The following is a 22,258-nucleotide window of genomic DNA, read 5'->3' as shown; positions in this document are numbered from 1 at the left end:
TCATCGCCCGCCGGGAGCGAAGCACGCGCGGGCGAGCGCCCGCCCCTCGCCGCCCGCCGCACACGCGCCCGCTGTCACGGCGGGGCCGAGCGCGCCCGCCGCCGCCGCCGCCCGTCACGGCGCAGAAGAGGCGACAGACTCCGCCGCCGCACGGCGCGGCGCCGGGCCCCGGGCGAGCTGCGGCGCGGCCCCGCGCCGGGAAGGGCCGGGGCCGGGCGCCCCGCGAGCGGCCGCGGAGGGCAGGGCCGCTGCGGCCATCGGCGGCGCGGCCGCTCCGCGCCTCGCTCCCGTGCCTGCCCCCGTGGGCCGCCGCCTCTGCCGCGCGCCGGGGCGGAATCGCCGCGCGAAGCGGGCAGCAGCGGCTCGGGTTCGTGCGCTCGCAGGCTGCCTCGGGCCTGTGGCTGCTTCAGCAGGGTGGGAAACAGTTCATTTCCCCTCTCCTCACTCGTGCTTTCTCCTCTCTGGCTTTAGGTATGTAAGGAAGGATTTTCAGAAAACACCAATGACATTGTTTGAAGTGTGTGCTTAGCTGGCTGAGATGATCGCCACTGCCTAGTACATCAACTCATGCTAATTGTATGGTTAAGCGATTAGCTGGAGGTGTAACGAGTCATCTGCAGATAGCATTGCCGCCAGGTTGTGTGCACTGTAAAAATACAACACAATACAATACAATAAAATGTACAGGATGCATGGAGCAGTTCTATACCAGTAGTGTCAACGCATCAACCCTGTTATTACCTAATCTAGTTTTGAATTTTCTGCACCCAGTGGATTTGCTGCTGCCATGAGCCAGGCAATAGGCCTGCACTAACTCCACTGAAGCCAATGGAATTACCCAAGGTAGGAAGACAGCTGGGCCTATGGGTCTATGGGAGCAGATCACATTTTTTGCAGGACGTGGCAATGTAATTTGGCACGAATAAATGAGACTAAACTCAATGGGCTTAGTTTTGATCCTCCGCCTATTAAACACCACAGACGAACAGTATAAACTACAACATTCACTGCAACTTTTGTATGAATTTAAGATTGAGAGAAGGGCCTGAAGTATAAATCTCCATGTTTTAATAAAATACATCCTGTGCAACAGGGAACTAAATGAAAACCAAAAGTCACATGAGCACTAGGGCCAGGAGCATCTGAATCCATAACAAAATGTCATGATGAGGCCTTACCTCAGCCATCAACTAGACCAGAAATAAGATGTTAATTGCCAGTTCCATACACAAACTGCAGCTAAGATTAACCACAACTCCAAGGTCTCATTTCTGTCTAAGACCTGCTTGATTTGTCAGCCACAGTCAGGAATATCTTTCTGTGAATGAAAGTCTGATTTATTATTTAACATAATCATCAGAGCTCTAAAGAAAACAGGAAGAGGAAATAGGCCTGGCTAATCACCTTGGTCCAGGAGAATGGCTTAGATGACCTCTTGCGGCCTCTGTTTTATGCAATTTTATGTGATTTATTGATTTTCAAATCAATTCATTTTTTCTTTCCTTTAGTTCTTCTAATGTAGATGAAAGTGTGTGGCTGTTTTTGCCTCTGTGCGTACACACAAACTCAGGGATTAGAAATTGCTATCCTCTTTAAAGCTGAGATTCATTAGTTTCATTATAATAGAGTCTGGATGCTATTGTGTGAGTTGAAAGCTGGTTGGATTTTTCCATTCAAAACAGATCTCAGATTTGTATGAGAGGACTATGGATTTCTGTTACTTTCCCTGGTGTACCAATGAGTTGGGTGATTGTTTATATTGGTTTTGGGGTCTCTATTGTACAAACAGATATTATAGTTCAGTATTTTAGAAACATGAATAAAGATTTAAAAATACAAAACATAGTCATGAAGAACATCTGCAGTCTTTGTTTATTATCACCATCTTAGCTTATTTTTGTCACTGCTGCTATTATTAACCCTCAAAAAGTGGCAGCCTGGACACATCTTTTCTTAGGCAGGCTGAAATAGATGAATGCAGGCTTGCCTGAAATGCCTGTGTTGATTTTTGTGGGGATTTTGGGCAAGGGTTCTGGCAGAGTCAGGATCAATTTCATAGGGGTAGATTTTCCGCAGCCTTGCAACATCAGAGCTCTTGAGCCATGGATCCCAAACCCACACGTAACCCTGCTGCAGGAAAGGAGTATATCCAGGACCGTTCACCACTGGGCCTGTAAACTTCTTGCAGCATAACCCCCCCTTCCTCTCCCCGCCTTTTTTTCTATGGGAGTTAAATTCCTGCGCTGGCATTCAGCGCCTTAGTTTTTTGACATCAGAGCCTTAGTTTTTTGACATGCTTATTTGATTTGTGGGGCAACCGAAGCCCCCAGAACTGTGCTAGAATTAGCCCTAAGGGACCAATGTACGTTAGTAATTGAGAAAAACAAAAGGCCCTTCTCAGAACATTTCTAATGGCAAATGATAAGGCAAATAAAAGCACTTACAAAAAGACAGTTTTCTGCAGTGAAACTTCAGGTAAAAGCAGCTGAGAAGATAAAGCACAGGGTTCCAGAGAAGAGGGGTTTATTCCCTACACTGTCACTGGCTAGGTGACCTCCAGTAAGCCACTCAATGCCTCAGTTTCCCTCCATGGAGAATAAAGACCTCCATGCAACAGAAGTGAGGCACCACAGCAGCCAGGGCAAAGGAGGTGCAGAGCCCCGTGACTGCCCTCCACAGCCGAAACGCGTCAGGGGAGAAGGGCGTCGGGCGCTTGCGCCTCCTCCGTCTCGGCTTTGTCGGGGACAGGCACGCACGCAGCGCTACCGCCTGTCGCTCCGCGTCGCCCGACCGAACAGCGCCGCGGAGCCCTTCCCGCCGGGACCCCGAAAACGGCGCGGAGGCCGCCGCGCCCCGCCGCGGGGAGGCGCCGCAGCTGCCCCCGGGCCGCCGGCAAGGCCGCGGCGGGCCCCTTTCCCGCTCCGGCCCCGGCTCAGGGCGTTTCCGTCTCTCCGCTGCTCGGCCGACACGAGCCCGCCTCCGCCGCGGGGGCTCTGCCCGCCGGCGGCGTGGCGGCCAGGCCGCGGCCCCCCTTCGCACGGCGCTCGGCTCCAGCAGCGGCGGAACTTCGCTCCGCTCCCCAAGGCCGGAGCCGCCGCCGCCCCGCGCTAGGCCCCGGCCCGGCCCGACGCGGCCCGGCCCGGCCCTTGGCGGCCGCTCGCCCACGCGGCGCGGCGGCGGAAGCAGGCCGTGCTGGGCGGGCCGCCCGGGGGCAGCCGCCGGGGTGGGCGGCGCGACCCTGCAGAGCTCGGCCGCGGAGGCCGCCCGCCGTCCTCGCTGGCGGCCGGCGGCCCCCGCCGCCAGCACTGCGGTAGGGAGCGGAGCGCGCCGCGCCGGAACTCGAGCGTCTCCCTTAGCGCCACAGGCAGCAAACATGGTTTCTCCAAAAACCCGATACTTAATTTTCTTTCAGTACTTTGGCAGCAAATATAGGTAGGTGCGTTTGCTGTGTTGTTAGCCCTGTGTGGTGGAAGTAAAACGGCTCCTCTGAAATCAGTGGTGTGCAGTGCTTGTTAATGTCCTGGGGGTGGCCACGGCTGCTAGGAAAACTACAAAGAGGTATTTGAGGAAGAAAATGGTCAGTGCAAAATTTGTGGTGAGTGACAAATCACTGTTGCTAAGTAGATGAGCACAGACAGGGAGTTGGACTATGTTTTCTACTGCTGCATAGACACATTAGAAAGAAGATGGTTTGGATAAGAAATGCAGAAAATGGGCGAAAAGAAAACATCAAAGCACAGAAAAGAAGGCAAATGTGTGTTTTGAGGCTGGTGGAAGTGAAAGTAATTAGTTTTTGTGCACTGGTGGTGTTTCATCGGAGGCCCAGTTGTGTGGCTGGTTCTGGATGAGTTGGATGCCTGCAGTGCTCAAGATGCACATGCAGTGATCCACGGGCTCTGAGTCCTGCAGGAGGACAGCTGAGACTGGGTCTCCTCAGACCTTAAGCATCCCACATATCTAGTTATGCTTTTATACATAAAAGAGAGAGTGTCGGAGAACTTGTGGAGCCCCAGCTGATGGAATTGTGTCTCGCTACATGGGGACTGTACAGAAAAATACCATCACATGCCAAAAACCATGCTTTTTTTGCTGTACGCAGTTCATTTGATTGTGAGTACTGGCCTAAATTACCCAGGGTGGTTGCAGATAGATCAGATTTGGCCTCAGGACATACCTCTGCACTCCAGCACCTTTTGTGAATGGCTGTGACTTCTGGAATGTAGAAGGAAGCTTATCACAAACTGTGTCTCTGCACAGCCTGTGAGCCCCACCACCACACCCACAGGGCCTGCAAGAAAAGGTCCTACAACTGACATCCAGCTCCTCACCCTGAAAAAGTTTAACCTGAAAACTCTTCTCTAGTGTAATTTGTGTGCCTCGTCATCCCAACACATCAACCTCCATTTGAAGGGCTAATACAGGAAGTAGCACTGGGAGGATGTTTTATATTTCCAGGCTCCTTTCTTGCATGCTACCCACTGCATTTATTTTCCTGTCCATTCCTCAAAGTGTTTGATCCCTGCAAGTTGTGTAAAAAGATCCATGTCACTCAGTAGCAAGCAGTTTGATTAAGACTATTCCATATTAACTTTTGGATGTGTTGGTGGACAGTGTGTCCAGCCCTTGAGCAGAACATGGAGGGTCTTGACACTTGTCAATAACTATTGTATTTGCTTTTCTCTGCAGTGGGGTCATGGAGACTTCAGCTGATCAGTCAGTGGTTGGAGTCCAGAATTATATGGAGGTAGGTCCTTGCTGATTATTTTGTCATTAAAGTGAAATTTCTAAAATCACATTATTGAACTGCAGTAATTATCAGGGATACATATTTTTATTACACTGATTGTTTTGAATATTACAATGTTTAGCGCTATACAAATGTCTTTTTTTCTGAGTGTCAAAGTGCTTTAGAAATGATGTCAGTATGCAGGTGGGAGAAATAGGTCAGGGTAAAGTAAGAGAGATTAAGATCCTGATCCTGAAAAACACCTGAACCCTTCAATGGGATTTCCTTGAAACTGAGGCATGCAACTCCAGAACTATTATTCTCAGAGCCCCTGCTTAGTTGCTGGCCCACTTGAAGGTATTTAAGCATGTAAGCTTCTCTAGCACTTGAGGTTTTGCTTCCATGCATTCTTAGAACTGCCTCAGTCCTGAACAGCCTGGACTGCTCTGCTTTTAGTTCATGTCTAAGTCCTATCTAGATCTAGAAATGGGACACTACTTAATTCCAGGAGGGGATGCCTCTGGTAGATGTTTTCGGACATAGAAAAACACATGGTAGGATATCTGTTGTTCCAAAGAAAAAAAAATAATTTACCATTCTTCTGGAATCCTTCTAATGTGCTCCAAAACGATCTGATTCTGTGATCTATCACTGTTGTTTCTGTGTTGCTCCCAGGGGTTTCCCAGAATGTGAGAATGGCTTTCAGCAACAAGTGCTGTTTGGGCTTGGAATGAGCATGCAATAAGAGTGTAAAAGACCTAATGTTACGTCAGCAAGTAGAAAGCTGGTGAATAGGGTGAATGCTGGTGAACTCGCATAGGGTGAACACTCAACACATCTGGATGTTTGAGGAACCCAATGCTAGTTTAATTGCAGACTGCTGCTGAGCTGCGTTTATCTGAGCAGTGCTGGTGAATCCCATGTTCCTGTGCAGAGCAGGAATCAAAAGGAAGTTGCATTATTTTTTCTCTCTTGCCATAGAAATATTATATAGTTTGAAATGAAGCTTAAGAAATTGTTGGAGAGGTTAAAGTCTAGATACCTTGTGCTGACGCTGGTTGTGGTATCCAGACAGGCATCACTTGACTTCTTTCCAGTTGCATCATTTTTGCAGCCACAGAAATATTTTCTCATAGGCATTATTTGCAGAGGGATTATCTTCTGGTGCTTTTTCAGGGCTGGGTTTTTAGTGGCTGGAGACAGAGATTAAACCATATGTTTTATTGTGTCCAGTCAGGATGCTTTCTTGGCTCTGATCATTGGTGCCTCTGAGCATCTTCCCCATTTTGCTGTCATCACTTGCAGGGTTGAAGCACACACCTCCAAGGTAGCGTGGTAGGACTAGCCTGCTGTCACTCTTTCCAGGAGGCTGTGTGAGGGGAGATGCTCACAGAGAACTAATGCTGCAGGATACACTGTGAGTACAGTTTGGGAGGAGGCTGTACTCTCTGTTCAGAAGCTCTGAACTGGTGACCCACATGGCAGCTTCTTTCCTGAAAAGTTGTATGTTTTAATTTTAACAGAGCAGGGTCTCTTCACTCTCAGAGAAAATGGCAGCATTGGGAGAGGAACAAGTCTGAAATGGAGGGAATAGAGAGAGCAAAGGGCCTTTTGGTCAGTGATTTCGGTGAAGATCTGATGTGAAAGACATTAGTCTTTAATTAGTCCTTGCCGTGCTATTGCCCAGGTCATGTTTGGGGCAAGTCAGACCATAGCTGTGTATTAATAACCACCCTTTTCGTTATTTATTTCTCATTATCAGTCAGACTCTCTAGCCTGAGGTCACTAACTGTAGCAGTTTGAAGACGATGTGCCTTCCATGTGTTTGTGACAGTCTGTACTGTGCCTTCATTAGCTGCAATCCCAGTGTTGGGAAGGAGCAGAGTTGTTGAAGAACTGGTCTGGGAGCAGGAGACTTGCTCGCCTACCTAGCCACTCTGTGACCATGGGCAAGATGTTTCTCTGCTGTGCCTCGGTTTTCTGAATGAGGGTGGTAGTTCTTGCATTCTCTTGCTAAGTCTGTGGAAGGAAAGTGTTATGAATTACACTTTGAATAGGAGTTCTCAGCATGTATTTGTATTGCTCCTTGCCTGAGACCGTTGCAGAGAAAGCTATAAATGTTGTGCATTGAAAGAGGAGCCCCAAAGGACTTTCTGTCTTATTTATCTAATCCTCTAAACCATTCCATGTCTCAACCCCAGACACTGGACTTTGGGTGAGACCAGCAGTTGTTTTGCATCGTCCAAGTAACTTTGTTTTAACAAGTTAATAGGTAGGATGGGTGATTAAAGGGGAAAAGAAGAAGGAAAAACAGAAAAAGATAAACTTATTCGGTGTTGTCTTTTCACAGTATCAGCATTTTGATCCTCCCAGCTGCATGCTGGCCAGTTATGGGATATGTGCTTTGCTTTCATGTGGTGGGATTGATGCTGGGCACTGCTGCACAGGGCTGTGTCTATTAGAACCACGTGGGATGTCTTAAAGCGATTTTAATAGAAAACTTCTGGGGCCTGAGGAATTTATCTTCCTTCCTTCATTTTTGTGCAGCCTTGAACTTCAGAACACTCATTTCCAAAGCCAGGAAGGCAACTGAAGGGAAGGGCAAGATTATATCCGTAATGAGCTCCTTATTCCATTCAGAATACATTCTGGCATTTGGTTGCAGTTACAAGTGAGCAAATGAACTGTGAGATGTAGACCTTGTGTTTCGACAACTGGTGTCATTGAAAGTGTAATGGACTGGTTTGTGAGTATGCACTGCAGCCCTCTATGTGATAAGGTAGGATGCTGAACTGTGGCTGAGCAGGAGGGCTGTAACCCTTTGTCACCTTAAACGTACATACCATATGGAACAGGGATGGTTTTGTAGTCCTGAGTACTGCTGTGTAACAGAGCCCTGGTTAATGAGGATTGTCTGGAGGAAATGGAAAGTTGTTGATGTTGATCAACATGTTGGTGTTGATTCTGTGGCAAATCTATATATTTGAGGGATCTTTTAATATGTCTTTGAGAGGGTTGAGCTTTGCAGATAAAGTTTATTTTCTTTCTTGGAGGAGAGCATATTTGTCTTGAAATACTTGGAACTCCAGCTTGCTAGCGGTGGTTTCAAACCAAAATTCCAGACCTTGCTTCCCCAGTTGTCGAAGTTTGAGTCCTGTGACTTGGCTCCATCCAATTCGTTGTGGAAATTTACAACGTGCAGGGTGTAATGATCAAGTCTCAATTCTTAAAAATGCCCCTACTGTAAAGGAAAATCTCCTGTGTGGCACCTTTTGCTCAAGTGAGTAGCTGTTACTTGTGCTAACAGGCACCATATGTGAGGACTGCCAGGATTTGCAGAATTAAGCTCCCTTTCATGATTGGTTTCAATCATCTCCCGAGTGTGCTGCTTTCCATTGTGCTGGTGAATGCTGCCCAAAACTAATCTTCCCCACACAAAGTTCTGCTTTGGCCAGCGGCTTTATGCTAAGTCCGGATATTATTCCCCAAGAAAGAAAAATGGAGAGTAGGGGAGGAGAGAAGGAGGAGGAGAACACAGACAAGCTCTATACTATGCTAGGCAGCATTGGAAAAAACTGTCACCCCAAGAAATAAGGAAGAAAGAAATGAAAATGGACCCAGGGAACAGTCATCTGCAATCTCTGTTTACTTTGGACAATACTTCCAGGGCATGGCAGATTGCTTCAGGACCATTTCTTCCAACAAAAGACACTTTCTTAGCTTTTTCTTCCTGACTTTCACTACAGCTTTTATCTGTTTCACTAAAACTGAGTGATTCTTACTTAGTTTCAGTCAATATAGCAGCCATTAATCTATGCACAGTGGGGCTGTTCTGACTTGCAACCAGAAGCTTGCTGATGATTATTTATTAGAACACAGCAACTTCTAAATCATGCAATATCCCTAGCAATGCAGTGCAGTGCAATGCAATCCCTTGTGTCTGTGCAACTAACATCAGTGTGATGTCTTCCACTGACAAAACCAGTAAGCATTCCAGCTACTGTGAAAGGGCAACAACAGATGCTAATTTTTTCAAAATGTTCCTAATGCAATTTTTCTCTTGAATGTATCCATCCACAGTTGATTCGAAAGGTTCCTTTGGTGGGTTCACAGATGCTTTAGAAAGGTCTTCTATGGCTGAGCATCTTGAGCAGCTTTTATTTAGCCTTCAGGGAGAGAAGTAGATGAACTTTTGCTTTCCAGCCATGGCCAGTATACAATAATGGACCTCTTCTTCATCCTGCCTCTCCAACATTTGTGCAGAGTGAGAAGAGAACAGAGCTGTGAGTAATAATAACAATCTGGAATGTGGATCCATATCATTTTGACATGTAACAATGGAAATTTCAGTATGATTCAAAATATGGAAGTGCTTAGTGAACAAAATCTGTTAACAGAACAGACCTACTAAACACAAGTAATACTTTCTCCTATTTTTGCTGGTATGCAGGGGATTAGAAGTATAAAGTGGCATCCTGGGATGCATGTTGCTGCCCGGAAATACAGTGGTCTGGAAAGACTGACTCAGGAAGAAAAGGCAAAATTAAAAGGGATGAGATCTGACTCAGTGAAGCACCTCCAGCAGATGCCAACCTAAGATTTCAGTGTTTGTAACTGAACACCTGCTAAAGAGAAGAACATTTGTATGCTGTGTGGCTTAAAGAAGGGAGCCGAGACCTGTGAACTCTGAGAACACCTGAGAAAGAGAACCCAACTCCCTGACTTCTGTATTTCCTCTACTACTTTTTAGCTGACTGCCCAGAGGTGAATTGCTTAACTTCTGCCTCACTTTTCCCCATTGGAATCCATAGGTGATACCCAGCAGGATTGCATGGGGATCTGAATCAATAGCAGTAAAGCCTTTTGAGTTCCTCAGATGAAAGGCATTGTGCAAAAGCAACGTATGATTATTTTATCAGGCTTTTTCCTGAAAGGGGAGGAAAAAAATGGTTGCAACACAAGCAATTACTAAAAAATAAATGATGCATCTTTTTCGTAATTTGTTGTGGGTAATATTAATAGATTGGAGCATACAGGAACAAGATGAGGAAAACTGCCAGCTACCTGTAGGCTCAAAGGACATCTGGATAGTACAGGGATGAGACGTTTGCATAGGTGAAGGAGTCACTTGTGTATCACCTGTAAACAAGTTCAGCAGTTCAAAATTCTCTCTGTAAGGAGATTAATTAAGATGGGCTTTAAATGAAGTATCAAATGAAGTATTAAATATTGAAACTGGAGACAGCAGTTGGTTGTGGAGTCTGTTATCAACTGCATGGCTCTTAGGCTGGAGGAAAAATAGCTTTCACAAGCTGAGATTCAGTGGTAGCAGTGGTGGTTATGTTCCTCCTTGAATGCCCAGCACATATATCCTTCAGTTGTCTTTCCAAAGAGTTGTGCCTGGGAGAGTTGTGCTGGAGAAGGGCAGTTGTGAAAATACCTTTTAGTTGTAGCTGTCAGTAAGCTGCACCTTTGTGGATTCATTGGTTGACCTAAGTGTAAGACACAACCAGATTCACCTGGGAGCCTGTAGTCCTCTCTTCCTTTCCAGCCTGCTCTCAAAAAGGCTTACCTCCTCCCTGGCAGAGGGGAAGAGATCCAAACTTTTCAATGTTCTGACTATCCAGCTTAGTTCAGATGCAGTGCTTGAAATGGGATGCAGTGTGAGGATCCAAAGGAGCGGAGCACTGCATCCAAACTTCTCCAAGCCCATAACAAGAAAGGAGGATGTTTTCCATGTACTGTCCTGTTCTCTCTCCCTCTACCCTGCTTCAGCTGTGTTCCCACTGACTGTTCTCTGCCTGGTGACAAAGGAGGGGGAAGAAGGGGTGGGGGAAGAGAGGAGCCTGCAAAACCCAAATACATCTTTGCAGAAACTTTACTCTTAAAATGCAGCCTCTGCTTTAAACAAATTACTGAGGCACAAGCCAAGGTCTGCTGCAGAGAAATGTTTAATTTCTGTCTGCTTCTCTCTGCTAAGGGTAATAAGTAAAGATTTTCATTGCTAATTGTAACCACATGTGAGCTCCAAACAGAAGAATTAGGAAGAGGAAAAGGCTAGGATCATTTGTGTTCTGTTTCCCAGGCTTTCCCCTGCAGCTCGGTTACATTTTTCCTTGCCTCCCTGTGCTTTTTAACAGTATGTTTCTGAGAGCTCAGAATTCTGTCTGCTTAAGTAGTGGGAGTCTGGAAGGCATCTGCAAGTCGGCCGTTCAAACTTTATTGACTTTTGGTACCAAATTGAAATCTAATAAAGACCGCTGCTGGGTTCACCACTCAGGAGAGAAGATGGGATAGAGAAGGAGATTTCTAGTCATTCATCTAGTTTTCTGGAGTTTGTTTCATTTTTCAGTGTTTCAGGTGTGCTTCACTCATACACCCTAACAAATGACATTGGATTTTGTGTCCAAGGGCCTGCCCTCACAAAGGTAAAAGTTGTATTTCGCAGTGCTGCAGCAACTTACTTTAAAGCCTTACTGTATGAAAGACCAACTGTGATTTCAACATTGCATTAGCAAGTTCTTGGGATACCAAGGTTTCTGACCTACCAGTGTTCACCTTTGCCCCTTACCAAAACCCACCCTGCCTTTGCTAAACTTAGGCCGGTCAAAACTGACCCTTAGATATATAGCATCTAATTAACTGTTAGCTTTCTTCTCTCTCTCTGTCTCTCTCATTCCAGTCATCTTAATTAGAGGACATCGTATTAATGACTCATTTAGCAGGGTTTTACTTACTTTCCCAGCAAGGATCCTGTAATAGTTCACCCAGTTGTTTTTCTAGCCCTTTGTTAGTAGGCAGAATAGAAAGGTAGAAGCAGGATGGGGGTAAAAGCCAGCTCCTGTGGGAGGGAACAGTTGGGAAAAGGATCCAACAACCCTGGGAACAGGTGTATTCTCTAGCAAACCCTTGCCTAAGTTCATGTGCAGAACTGAAAGGATCTCAAATCACTCTTCTTGCCCTTGTGTTAAGAATAGTAAATTTCAGTATGTTGCAATATAATTTGTTAACTAGTTTTTAAAGTATATCCCAGCTGCAGTGTAATTTAGGACCTTGTTTTGACTCCAATAAACTTGAACTCTGTGACTGTACAAATAATATTTGTCATTTTTTGCTTCCGTCTTGCTATGACAGCAGTCTTGTTAGTGTGAGTGAGGCATCAGCTCAATGTTAAGGCAACTCTAGGTCCTGAAGAAAACATTGTTTTCAAGAGGATTAGCCAAGTTCTGTATTAATGCAACTGTGGAAGTAGCGAATATAAGGAAATTCCACCTTGTGATTGCTGGTAGCATGTATTTGTCCTATGGTTGTTTATATCTCCTGGGATGGCTCAGTGTCAGCTCTTCAACTACTAGTGTCTTTTAAGAGAGCTGTTTCTTGATTCTCAGATCTTTTATATTTCTCCATGGGACTGATGAAATGCGTTACATCAGTGCTATGCTACTGTGCCTCTGGTCGGTCCCCTGGCTCCTCCTCTGCTCTTAACAATTAATGGAAACACGCTGCCCCTGTAACCCTGCTGCCATTATGGATGGGAAAGAACTGCCTGCAGCAGTAAGCTGCAGTATTTTATACAGTTCTGGCCGGCACTGGGAACAAAGGATGCAGCCTGAGCTCCTTCAGGCCTCTTGGCTGTGACGTCACTCGGACATCCCTGTGTGCTATTTCTGTCCCTGCAATGCTTGGGTTCCGCTGCTTTTCAGGAGTGTGCACTAGGCTGTTTCTGCTTGCTGCACAAGCAGTCTGAATTCAGTTTTCAGCAGGGGGTGTGTCTGGGTTCAAGTGGGGAATTCTCTGTCCTCTAGCCCACTCACCCGATGTTATAAAGCAAAGGACAGGGAGATAAATATATGTTACTTTATTTTACATATGTAAGGAGGCTCACACAGCATTTTGGATGTTCTCTTTAAGATGATTCTGGGACAAAGGGTGAGTAGCCAATGGGACTAGGAGAAATCCCCCAAGCAGGCTCCTCTCCATCCCTCTGCAGTCCATAGTAAAACTCACAATTATTTCTCCATGTGAACATTAAGGAGGCATGTGATTGGCAAGGAGAAGGGCATTGAGCCCTAGGTAGCTCCCGAGTCCCCTGTTCATGATCCCTTCTTACGTTGGCTTGCAGAAGGCAGCACAGAACCTAAAACCAGTCGTTCCCATCAAGTTCCACATCTCCAGCCGAACAGACACTGGTGTCCATGCACTCTGCAACTCTGCTCACCTCGACATCCAGAGGGCAACAGGAAAGCCACCTTTTCATGAGAGAGAGCTCATCCACAGTCTCAATTACCACCTGAAGTCTGAGCCAATCCGGTGAGTTGGGCAGCAAGTCAAAATCTTTTGATTTGTTCTTGGAGGAGGGGGAACTGCAGCAGTGATCTCCCATCTTCATCCACAAGATAGATTTCCTTCTGTTAAATGTGTTGGCAAACCACCTCCATACACAAGAGTCTTTCTGTTCCTACCAGTCCCCTTGCATGCTAAAGAGCAGTGTTGTTCCACCATTTTTGTTGTTAGGGGATCATCTGTTCTGACACCACTGAAACAAGAATTATTGTGAGAGAATGGTCACCATTTAAGTACTGGTCCCACTGGGTGATGCTAATGTCACACGTGAGCCAGAGCATCAGCATGTTAACTTTCAGTGTTGCTTTATTCCAAATCCCCCCAAATTTTCTTTGCTTACTGAATTAGCACTTAACAAAAGCTTGGCTGCAATATTGCCTCTATCCTGTATCTAGGCAAAAAGATGAAGAACAAACACATGAGATCACACTTGGTGTTAGAACAGTCCGCTCCTCCCTTCCTGTGACATCAGCCTCTTTCCTTCTCTGCTAGACCAAGCCTACCGCTTGACCTGGTTTAGAGAAGTTAAATCAAAATCTCCAGTTTAATATTTTTGTAACAAAATGGGATGTTTTGCTCAGCGGGGCAGATAAACAGTCCTCCTCATAACCAGCTATTAATAACTAGAGAGAGCTGCATGTTAGTGTAGTGAGGAGCTTGGTCTAACAGCTTACAGAGAACAAAACAGCTGCCATTCTTCTTCTTTTCTTTTCTTCTTTCTTTCTATTAGAGTTATTTCTTTTTCTGACAGAATCTCAGAATTGGCTTATCCTGTGTGAAACTGAGGTCTAAGTGCTCACCCTCAAAGTTATTACTGCTGGAAAAAATATCATTAAGCCAACAGCTTTTGTCAAGAAGTTGCATCAATTACATAAGCAATTTCTATGCCCTGTGAATTTTCAGTCTTTCCAAAGGGTGGATTGAATTTAGCGTTCAGTGCTTTTCTTTCCAAACTGTTGTGCAGTTTCTGTGCCAGCTGTCAAATGGCTGTTGTGTTCTGCCCCAGAAGTAGGTGCATTTTTCATGGTTAAAGTGTAAATTGAATGAAATATGCAAGTTTTTAGACTAAAAGCCAAATCTGTGCTAATATCATAGAATCAACATGCTATTTGCCAGCAGCTGTTTTGCTCCTCTCGGCTCTTTCTTCTCTTATTTTGTCTTACTTGCATAGACTGCAAACTCTTCAAGGCACAAACTATCTTTGTTTATGGAGTGTTTGACACTCTAAGACCTGACTTGCTGTGTACTACCCTAATGAAGAGTGTGTCAAAGCACTTCAGAGACAGGTGACTTAGAGGAAGTATTTGGGTGAGCGATAGACCTTTGATGCAAGATGCCAATTAGTAATTGCCCAGAGGACCAGGTTATTGCTCTATTTCATGTTACTGCATCTGTTCTGATGTCCGGTGGCTTGAACAAAAAGGAAGATTATGGAGGTCAGTACCCCATGCCAGAGCGAGGGACCAAGACAAAAAAATAAATCTCTCTCAACCCCAGTGAAGGAATCGTTATTAAGAATAGCAACATTATTGTGAAGCACCCTCCCCGTTACCATTTCACCCAGTTTGCTTTATGTTCTAATCTCCTCTTTGTGAGGCAGGACCTGACCCGAATGCCAGCACAGCAAAGCCTGGGATTTGAGGGCTGACATCATACTTGAATCCGTCCTTGGTTTTGCAAGGGAGGATTCCACTTCTCTTGGACCTGGGGATCAGTGAACTCATTACTGAATGTGAAATGTGCAGGCACTCAAATGGTTTGGGGGCTGGAAGAGGGAGAGATGGATGATCGTGTTCCTTTTCTTCCAGGAGGTCTTTCATGCATGTTCCACATGCTATATAAAGTGAAGAGTGAGGCAGCAGTAGGGAGAAGCTGCAGCATGCCCTGCAGAAGGTGTTGGTCTGAGATTTAATCAGCTGCTTTGATTTTTCCCAAAGCATATTGCAAGCATGCAAGCCCCTCAACAATTCCTCCCCTTCCCAAGAAATTGCTTCTGTTCTTCAGCTTTGAAATGGAAAAAGCAAAAGATGGAGCCTGAGGAAAGCAATCCCAGGTAGCAGACTCTTCTCTAGCTTTGACTGCACTGGTGAGTGTTTAGCATCTCTGGGAACTAGGCCCCCAGGGTTGGATTCTCCAAGGGTTTCAGTGACAGAAGGTGTCTGCCTCTGTTTTTAGAAGCACTGAAGCAGATTGCCTGCCTCTGGCTGGCAGTAGAGGTAGGCAGCTAATCCACAGGAGCGACTGGGGAGTGAGACATTCCAGCATGCTCCAGACATGCCTGTGACACCTGCAGTGCTGGGCAGATTCTAGCTGAGGTTGCAGAAGCACAGTATCTGCATTAACATTGTGTGAGAACCAGGGTAACTAGTTTGTTGTTCTGGCACCAGCTCATCTGTGGTAATGTAAGTGCTGTGTTGTGTAGCAGAACCTGCTGCAACTTAATCCAGGCTATACACTGAGTCAGTGTCAATCAGAGATGGACTGAAAGGATCAGTTTCTGGTCCAATGGCCATTCCCTAGACCATGTGCTATGTCGGTGCTAAGAGCAGTTTTAGGTGGAGGGACTAGTGTCTACCCTCTGCCTCCAGAGTTCTGCTATGTCATATCTGGAGGGCACAGTAGCACCAGGGAACAAATTTCCACCTATGCTAGTATTCATGAGTGTGTGTGAGACAGAGACAGACTTCTATCATGGTTACATCTGTCCAGGCTTCTGGTAAGTTTGACAGTGGTGACTTGACATTTGCTACCTTAACAAGGTACATTGAGGCCAGGATCCCACCTAGGTACCCTCTGTATGCCTGTTCTCTGGAAGTGCTCGGTGCCTGTAGCTCTCATGGTCTCAGGATTGGATTTTGCACTGATTTCCTGCAGGGTTTCTTGAGCTGTATGACAATGATGCTTTGCATTTAAGTACAGTGGGATCTTTTGTCTAGAGGCTCTCAACTCAGTCAGTGATTGAAGAAGAATCTGCAGCACCTGTCTCAGAGCCAGCTGCATTCTTTCACCTCCGAACAAGCACCAGGGGAGCCATCAGAGAGTTAAGGGGAAGAGTATCTAAAATCCTTGGAACCTGAGCTCTGAAAAGAGAGGTGAGGAGAGCACTGTAAAGGCCTAATTACTAGAGGCACATAATTTGTTTTGTTGCTCTTGTTATTTTAAATGATCTTTTTCCGTGGATATTTACAGCTCCTTTGACAACTCTCAGAAAGGGTTTTGGGGACCAGCATAAAGGCCACACCACTTTTCTCCTTTGATCGTGTCTTCTGGCTGCCCACCCCGTGTTAGCCTTCTGAGACACCATCTTGTGATGTCTTGGAGGGGGTGAGCTCAGTCTAAGGGGACTGTGACACCAATGTTATGCTGCTGGAGCTGGATGTAGCATGTGGTTGCCATTAGGAATTAGTCAATCCCCAGAAATATGATTGTCAGGGAAAGTTTTCTCCCCTTTCACCTTATTTGCAAAAATGTGTTTTAGCAGTTTCCAGAGTTAGTTGAGTCTTTCTCTGAGAGCAAATGTTTCACGGTGACTATCTTACAGAAAAGAAAATACTGATTTCATTGCTGGTACTGCACAGCTCATGGACAACCTTCAGTAACAAGTCAGATCATGCATCCCAGACCTAGGATTGAACATTAGCAAGATAATACGGGATTGACTGTCTTACACCATCAAATCCAGTTCCTCCACTGGCCTCTTAAAGTAGCAGCTACATTCCTCTGCTTTGTGACACAGCAAAACAAAGAGAGATTTTGAAAGAGTATACAAAGGAAAGTGAAGGATACAAGGGAAAGTGAAGGATGCAAAGGAAAACATAGACTCATGTTTAAGATAGCATTTTAGCATTACCACTTTTGCTGGGAAGAACAAATACATCTCTGTAATTTTGTTGGTTTATCCATTCAGCCAGGCAGATTGGTAATGCCTATGATTGCCATTTGGCTATGCAGTGAGAGGCTAGAACACAAAGGAAATATCTGTCTCACAAGCCAGCTGTACTTCTGTGTTTAACATCTGTGAGGTACTGTCCCTTGACAGCTTTCACCTTCTTTGACATATCTGAAAAGAGTCTAACGCAGCTGCCTTGTAGGGGAGCTGGAAGATGATTTATTTTCAGACTGCTGTGCCAATTTTAAGAAAAGCCTATGAAATGGAATTTGATTTAAGTAAGGTTTTGGTGGTTATTTTTGCTTAGACTGAAAACTAGGTCAGAATCTATGTACCTTGGAAGTCAAACACCTTCTGGATGTCCTAGGAGGAACAAGAAACATGATCAAAACGAAGTAGGTCATAGTTTTGGTTTCCTTCTTTAAGGCTAAAGCAGTCATTTACATGTCAAAACTAGCCAGTTTTACAGCCAGAAGGTACCAATGGAATTACCAGTCTTTTCTCCCATGTGTTACTTGCTACAGAATCTCAGTCTCTTTCTCCTGAGTTTAGACTTGTAACCTGTGGGTTGTGTTGCCTAACTTTGATGGAATAAGTTGTCCTAGAGAGCTAAAGGTACTGTTGTGACCCTGCCGCTGTTCAGCATTACATAGTCATAGCTAGGATTGATGAGATCTTGATTGATTAGTCCCATAATAAACAATCAGCATCAAAAATGTCTTAACCCTTTGTGAAGAAGGATCTTTTATGAGGAATGGTTAAAGCATTTGAAATATTAAATCTTAATGAATTACAACCTTCCGAGTAACACTTTCTCTTAGCTGTAGAAGGTGTTTTGCTTTTCTGTAAGAAAACCTCTCTATTTTACATTTGTAAGAAAACCCCTCCGCTGGTGTTTTGTATAGTATTAAAGGCAGTAAGTACTGTCCTTTTGGGAAAAGAAGGAAAGTTAGTTCAGTGAAATTTAGTTGGCCTCAAGCTATTGTTGCTCTTGCTGTTAGAGTCTGATCCCATATCCTTGAACATAAAAGAAGAACATAGAAGAAAGGCATACTGAGCATGGGAATTGGCAGCAAAGTTCAGAAGTGTTGGGTTTGTATCTGTTGATTAACACATGAGCAGCCTCAGGACTAGATGAAGAGAGGCGTCTAGTCTTCTCAACCATTGTAAGACCTGAGCAATCTGTGCTCGTGTGAGGTTGTTGATTGGTTTTAACTGCATATCTGACTATGGGCCCACAGCAGCCATACCAGAAATAAAGCCTGGGCTGGGTAAATAAGACAAAGGAAGGAGAAATGTTTCAGAGAAAACCATGCATTGGGAGAGGAAAGGGAACAGGAATATGTCTATAACTCTAGGTGTTGCTCTGGACTAATGAAGGTCATTGTGTTATCTGTCTTTCCTTCCAAATATCCTTCAAGAGGAGGATAAACAAGGCCCAACTCTGCCATTGGGGTGAAGCCCAGTCCTTCTTCTCCACCTGCTTCCCAGCAATGAGATGGTCTACATCTTGTGCAAACCTAGGTTTCTGTGCCAGCCCTCCCATTAGTGCAGAGGTATGAAGGAGGTAGGATGGGTTTGATGACGGTGAAGTAAGTTCAGGTTCTCTTCCTTTCTTGCCCTTCAGCATGCTACACAGGTGTATAGGGTTGCCGTTGAAGAGAAATTTTTAGTTAGAGAGCGTCTCCAAAAGGAGTAGCAGTGGGATCTCAAAGACAGGGAAAGCTTCTGTGTTATATCAAGGTCTGACGTATCAGAAGGGGATGTCTTTTGTCAGAATGCAATATGGTCCTGATTGGTTAGAGAGTTTAGGTTTATCGAGATGCAGTCAGCTCTGCTTCTCCCTCCTTTCTTGGGCTGTACTTTTTAAAAATGATTCAGCTGCTTTCCATTAAGGAGCTTGGTGATGGGCATGAGTCTAAGCAGACTCAGCAACAATCCCCTCCTTCTGTAAATATTACTTTGCCGAGAAGAATCCTCTCATAATGCTGAACAGAAAACTCAGCACTTTCATGTGGTTGTGAGCAGGGATGATGGGGAGAGAGGTCTTTGTGAGAGCGCATTATTGTCAATAGAGCTTGGAAGGGAAAGAAGATTCCAAGCTGGCTGACTGTATCATCAGTAATAATAACCTTTGTTGCTTTGCTGCATGATGAGTCTCTTCTGTCATCTGATCTGTTTTTTAGATTTGTAGAGCATATTTGAAAGGATCTTGTCCACAAAGATCAGAGTGCATCCTGTAGATGGGGCAACTTCAGGAGGGCTGTGGTGTCACCAAAGGAGGGATGGTAGTACAGTAGACTCAAACCTCCTATTTCTGGTTTCAATTTTGTAAGTACGTGATAAAAGCTGTCTGGGTGACAAGAAGACAGAGCTGGGATTCCTCTCACCTCCTGGAAATTAGCATTCAGCTCCTTCTCTTGCCAGTGGAGACAGAAGGATGTCCTTCTCGATGACAACTGTTTACAGTTAGATGTCTTCGTGGTTTTTTGGTTTTGTTGGGGGTTTTTTTGTGTCAAACTTGTCTCTGAAATTCAGGCTCTGTTGAAAAGCTAAAGTCTGCTGATAGGCTTTATTTACCAGCAGTCTTGCAAAAATGGTATCCTGACAAGGCCTGAAATGAAGTATGTTTGAAGAGCTGGTGGGATAAATGATGGAAAGGTATTCCCAGCTAGAAAGAACCTGTGGTAACAATTGTATCTGCTAAGAGAGACAGGAAAGGATACCTGCACTGAAGAATCATGCAAGCATGAACAGGCTTTTCTGAAAGAGCCACTCTATCAGAGGGAATAAAAGGGTGGTTATTTCATTAAAAATCACACAGGCTTTAACAAGAGAAGCTCAAAGGGGATTAAATACTTGCAGAGACATGTAAACAGGGGAAAATAATCAAATACTTAATTATATTACTGACTTTAGAAGAGGCTGGAGGTCCTAGGTTCAAACTCCAGTGCGAGCCTGGAGGATGTAGTTTGTATTTCTACTGAGAGGTGTTTAAAGAAGTGAAGCAATCTCCTGGGCTTGTTATTGCAAATCTTTGTAGAGGCCTGTCACTCAACTGTAATTTCTTTTTCCCTGGTCTGAGCCTTTTCAGTCAAAGGGGGGAGCCAGAGGCACTTGAGCTAGCAAAAATCCTTGGAGCACCAACTTTTAAAAAATAAATAAATAGGTTTGTCTTTTACTTGGTCCCATACAGTATCAAATTTTTTGGCTCCCTTAAATATCTTCCTTTCCGTATGCTAAGCTCTGAAGACAGAACGGCACAAGGCAGGACAGAAACTGCTTTCTAGGAGAGGCATCCTCTAAAGTAGCATCTGCAGAGAGATTGTGACCCCTTGCTGTATACTCCATGCAGTATGGTGAGAAGCCAGTACTCAAGCTTAATGGAAAGCTAACATCGTCAGAGCAGTTGTAGCGCTTTGGGGGAGGTACAGAGAGATGAGGAAGCTCTGTTTTCTCCCATGCCAGAGAGAAGGGTATTCTCCCCGCCTTTGTACCCTCCTTCTGGCTACAGGCTCTTCCTGTTTAATTGTAATGGTGACATGGCTTAGAGAAACAAGGCAATTACTCTCTGTTGTTTGTGGAAGAAAATAGGAGTTCACCAGCCTGGAACGCTGCTTCTTGAATTAACTGCTCAGAGTTAATGGAAGATGAGTAGGCATGAACATTCCCAAAAGCCATCTTCTGCACACATGAAATGTGAGGGTTCCCAGGAGGTCTCCTGCATGCAGCATTCTGCTGATTTCAGACAGATTCAGTCTAGGCCGTGGCGGGATGTTCCTGCACTTTTGTTGCTGCAACAAAGTGCTATTTGTCTTGGAGGTTGTGGGGAGAGGTGGGAAGGAAGTGACCTAGTTTCTACTGTCTCCATCTGCTGTAACGAGTTGCTAAAAGACTGAGCACAGTGTGCACTGCTTTGGGTGTCCGGGTATCTGTCTATGGGAGAGTCCTTCCCATTTGGGCTTGGGACCACAGTTCTGCAAGAGCCTTGGGCTTGTTCTCATAAGGGGACAACTGGATAATGGTTGTGTTGTGGATTTTAGTTGTTTTCAAGTCCTGTGTATCTAGGTGCTAATGACCACAGAGAGTGATGGCACCCCATCTTATGCATACAGCAAGGCTAAGGTGAAGTGGGCATAAACCTTAGGGTTCCTTATTTTTTTTGGTGTTTTCAGATAGTCACTGGATCCAAGAAAGTGGTTTATGAGCTTGGAAAATAAGAAGACCTAGGATATACAGTCTCCCTTTTGGGCTTGCTGAGGCTATTGGGTTTTGTGCTTCCTCTTACCCATGGATCTAATAGAGCTGGATCAATTGCCAGTAAAAGTGGTTACAGTCTGATGTCTGTTGACTTGCTTTTATGATGAGTTTGCCAAGCAAAGCAGGAAGAAGGCTGTTTTATATCACTTTGTTAAAACTGATTGACTTTTTTCTACCTAGTGTCTCTGGCGAAACCAGTGATTGAATAACCCCTGACAACTCGCTGCTTTTTTGCCCCCCAGGAAGATGCTGAAGCATCTTGGACAGAATGCTCTTCAGCTGGTCTCAGCCCTCCACAGTTTTCTTTGGATAAATTGGAGCCATGCTTTCCTGAGGCAGCTGGGAACAGTTTTCTCCTCCATCTCCCCATCATGCTCCCTAACAATAGAACAGCATCATCTCTGACAATGATTTGGAGGAGAGAAGACTGGAGTCTGGGAGCCAGAGAGATATCAACAAATGCTGAAATGTCAAGGGTGTACATGTGTTAAAATACCGCTTCTATGTGACAATGCTGGCTGAAGTTCTTGGGTACAGTAAAGTCATTCCCTAGCAAACACAGGGCAGAAAGAGGTAGGAAGATCAGAGGAAAGTAAGGGATGAATTCATAGAGGGCAGGAGAGAGCAAGTTGCAGGGAAAAGAGGAAAGAAATTCAGCTAACGTTAAAAGTAACATTGAGACCCTGCTGCAGGAAGTGATGGGGTTGTCAAATATACAAGGTGACAGAACCTGAAAATATCACCATAGAAACAGTCCATTAAAAGCCTCTCTTAGTGGTAGCTGTGTTTGGGACATCTGGTTTTATCATCTATATGACTTCTCTTCCAGTCAGGCTGATGGTCTCCTGGGAGCTAGAGGACTGGACTCAGAGGGCTTTGGGTATGGCCCATAGTCTTTTGAAGGCAAACATAACTCACTCTCTGTCCTTTGGGTGAATATTTCACAGCTGTGTTAGGGCAGTTCTGAGCCAAGTGAATATGTCTAAAAGAGCTTACTTATCAACTTGGACATGGTACTTCACTTAACTAGCTTCTAATTT

At 45.0% G+C, this 22,258-nt stretch overlaps 1 protein-coding gene across 2 annotated transcripts in view; it reads left to right on the top strand.

Moving 5' to 3' along the window:
- Positions 1-3,225: 3,225 nt before the first annotated feature.
- The window catches only part of PUSL1 (pseudouridine synthase like 1), a 38,734-nt gene continuing 19,701 nt past the window's right edge, over positions 3,226-22,258 (top strand). The window contains exons 1-3 of one of the 2 annotated variants that reach the window (XM_013956066.2): positions 3,226-3,432; positions 4,687-4,744; positions 12,849-13,036. In XM_013956066.2, coding sequence (XP_013811520.1) covers positions 3,374-3,432; positions 4,687-4,744; positions 12,849-13,036 — 305 coding nt within the window. In that variant the 5' untranslated portion in view covers positions 3,226-3,373. The remainder of the gene's footprint in view (positions 3,433-4,686; positions 4,745-12,848; positions 13,037-22,258) is intronic. The other variant, XM_013956065.2, reaches the window with a different exon arrangement.

The sequence above is a fragment of the Apteryx mantelli genome, chromosome 26 (genome assembly GCF_036417845.1).
Source record: "Apteryx mantelli isolate bAptMan1 chromosome 26, bAptMan1.hap1, whole genome shotgun sequence".
Taxonomy (NCBI): Eukaryota; Metazoa; Chordata; class Aves; order Apterygiformes; family Apterygidae; genus Apteryx; species Apteryx mantelli.
This window is presented reverse-complemented; position numbering and strand designations above follow the sequence as displayed.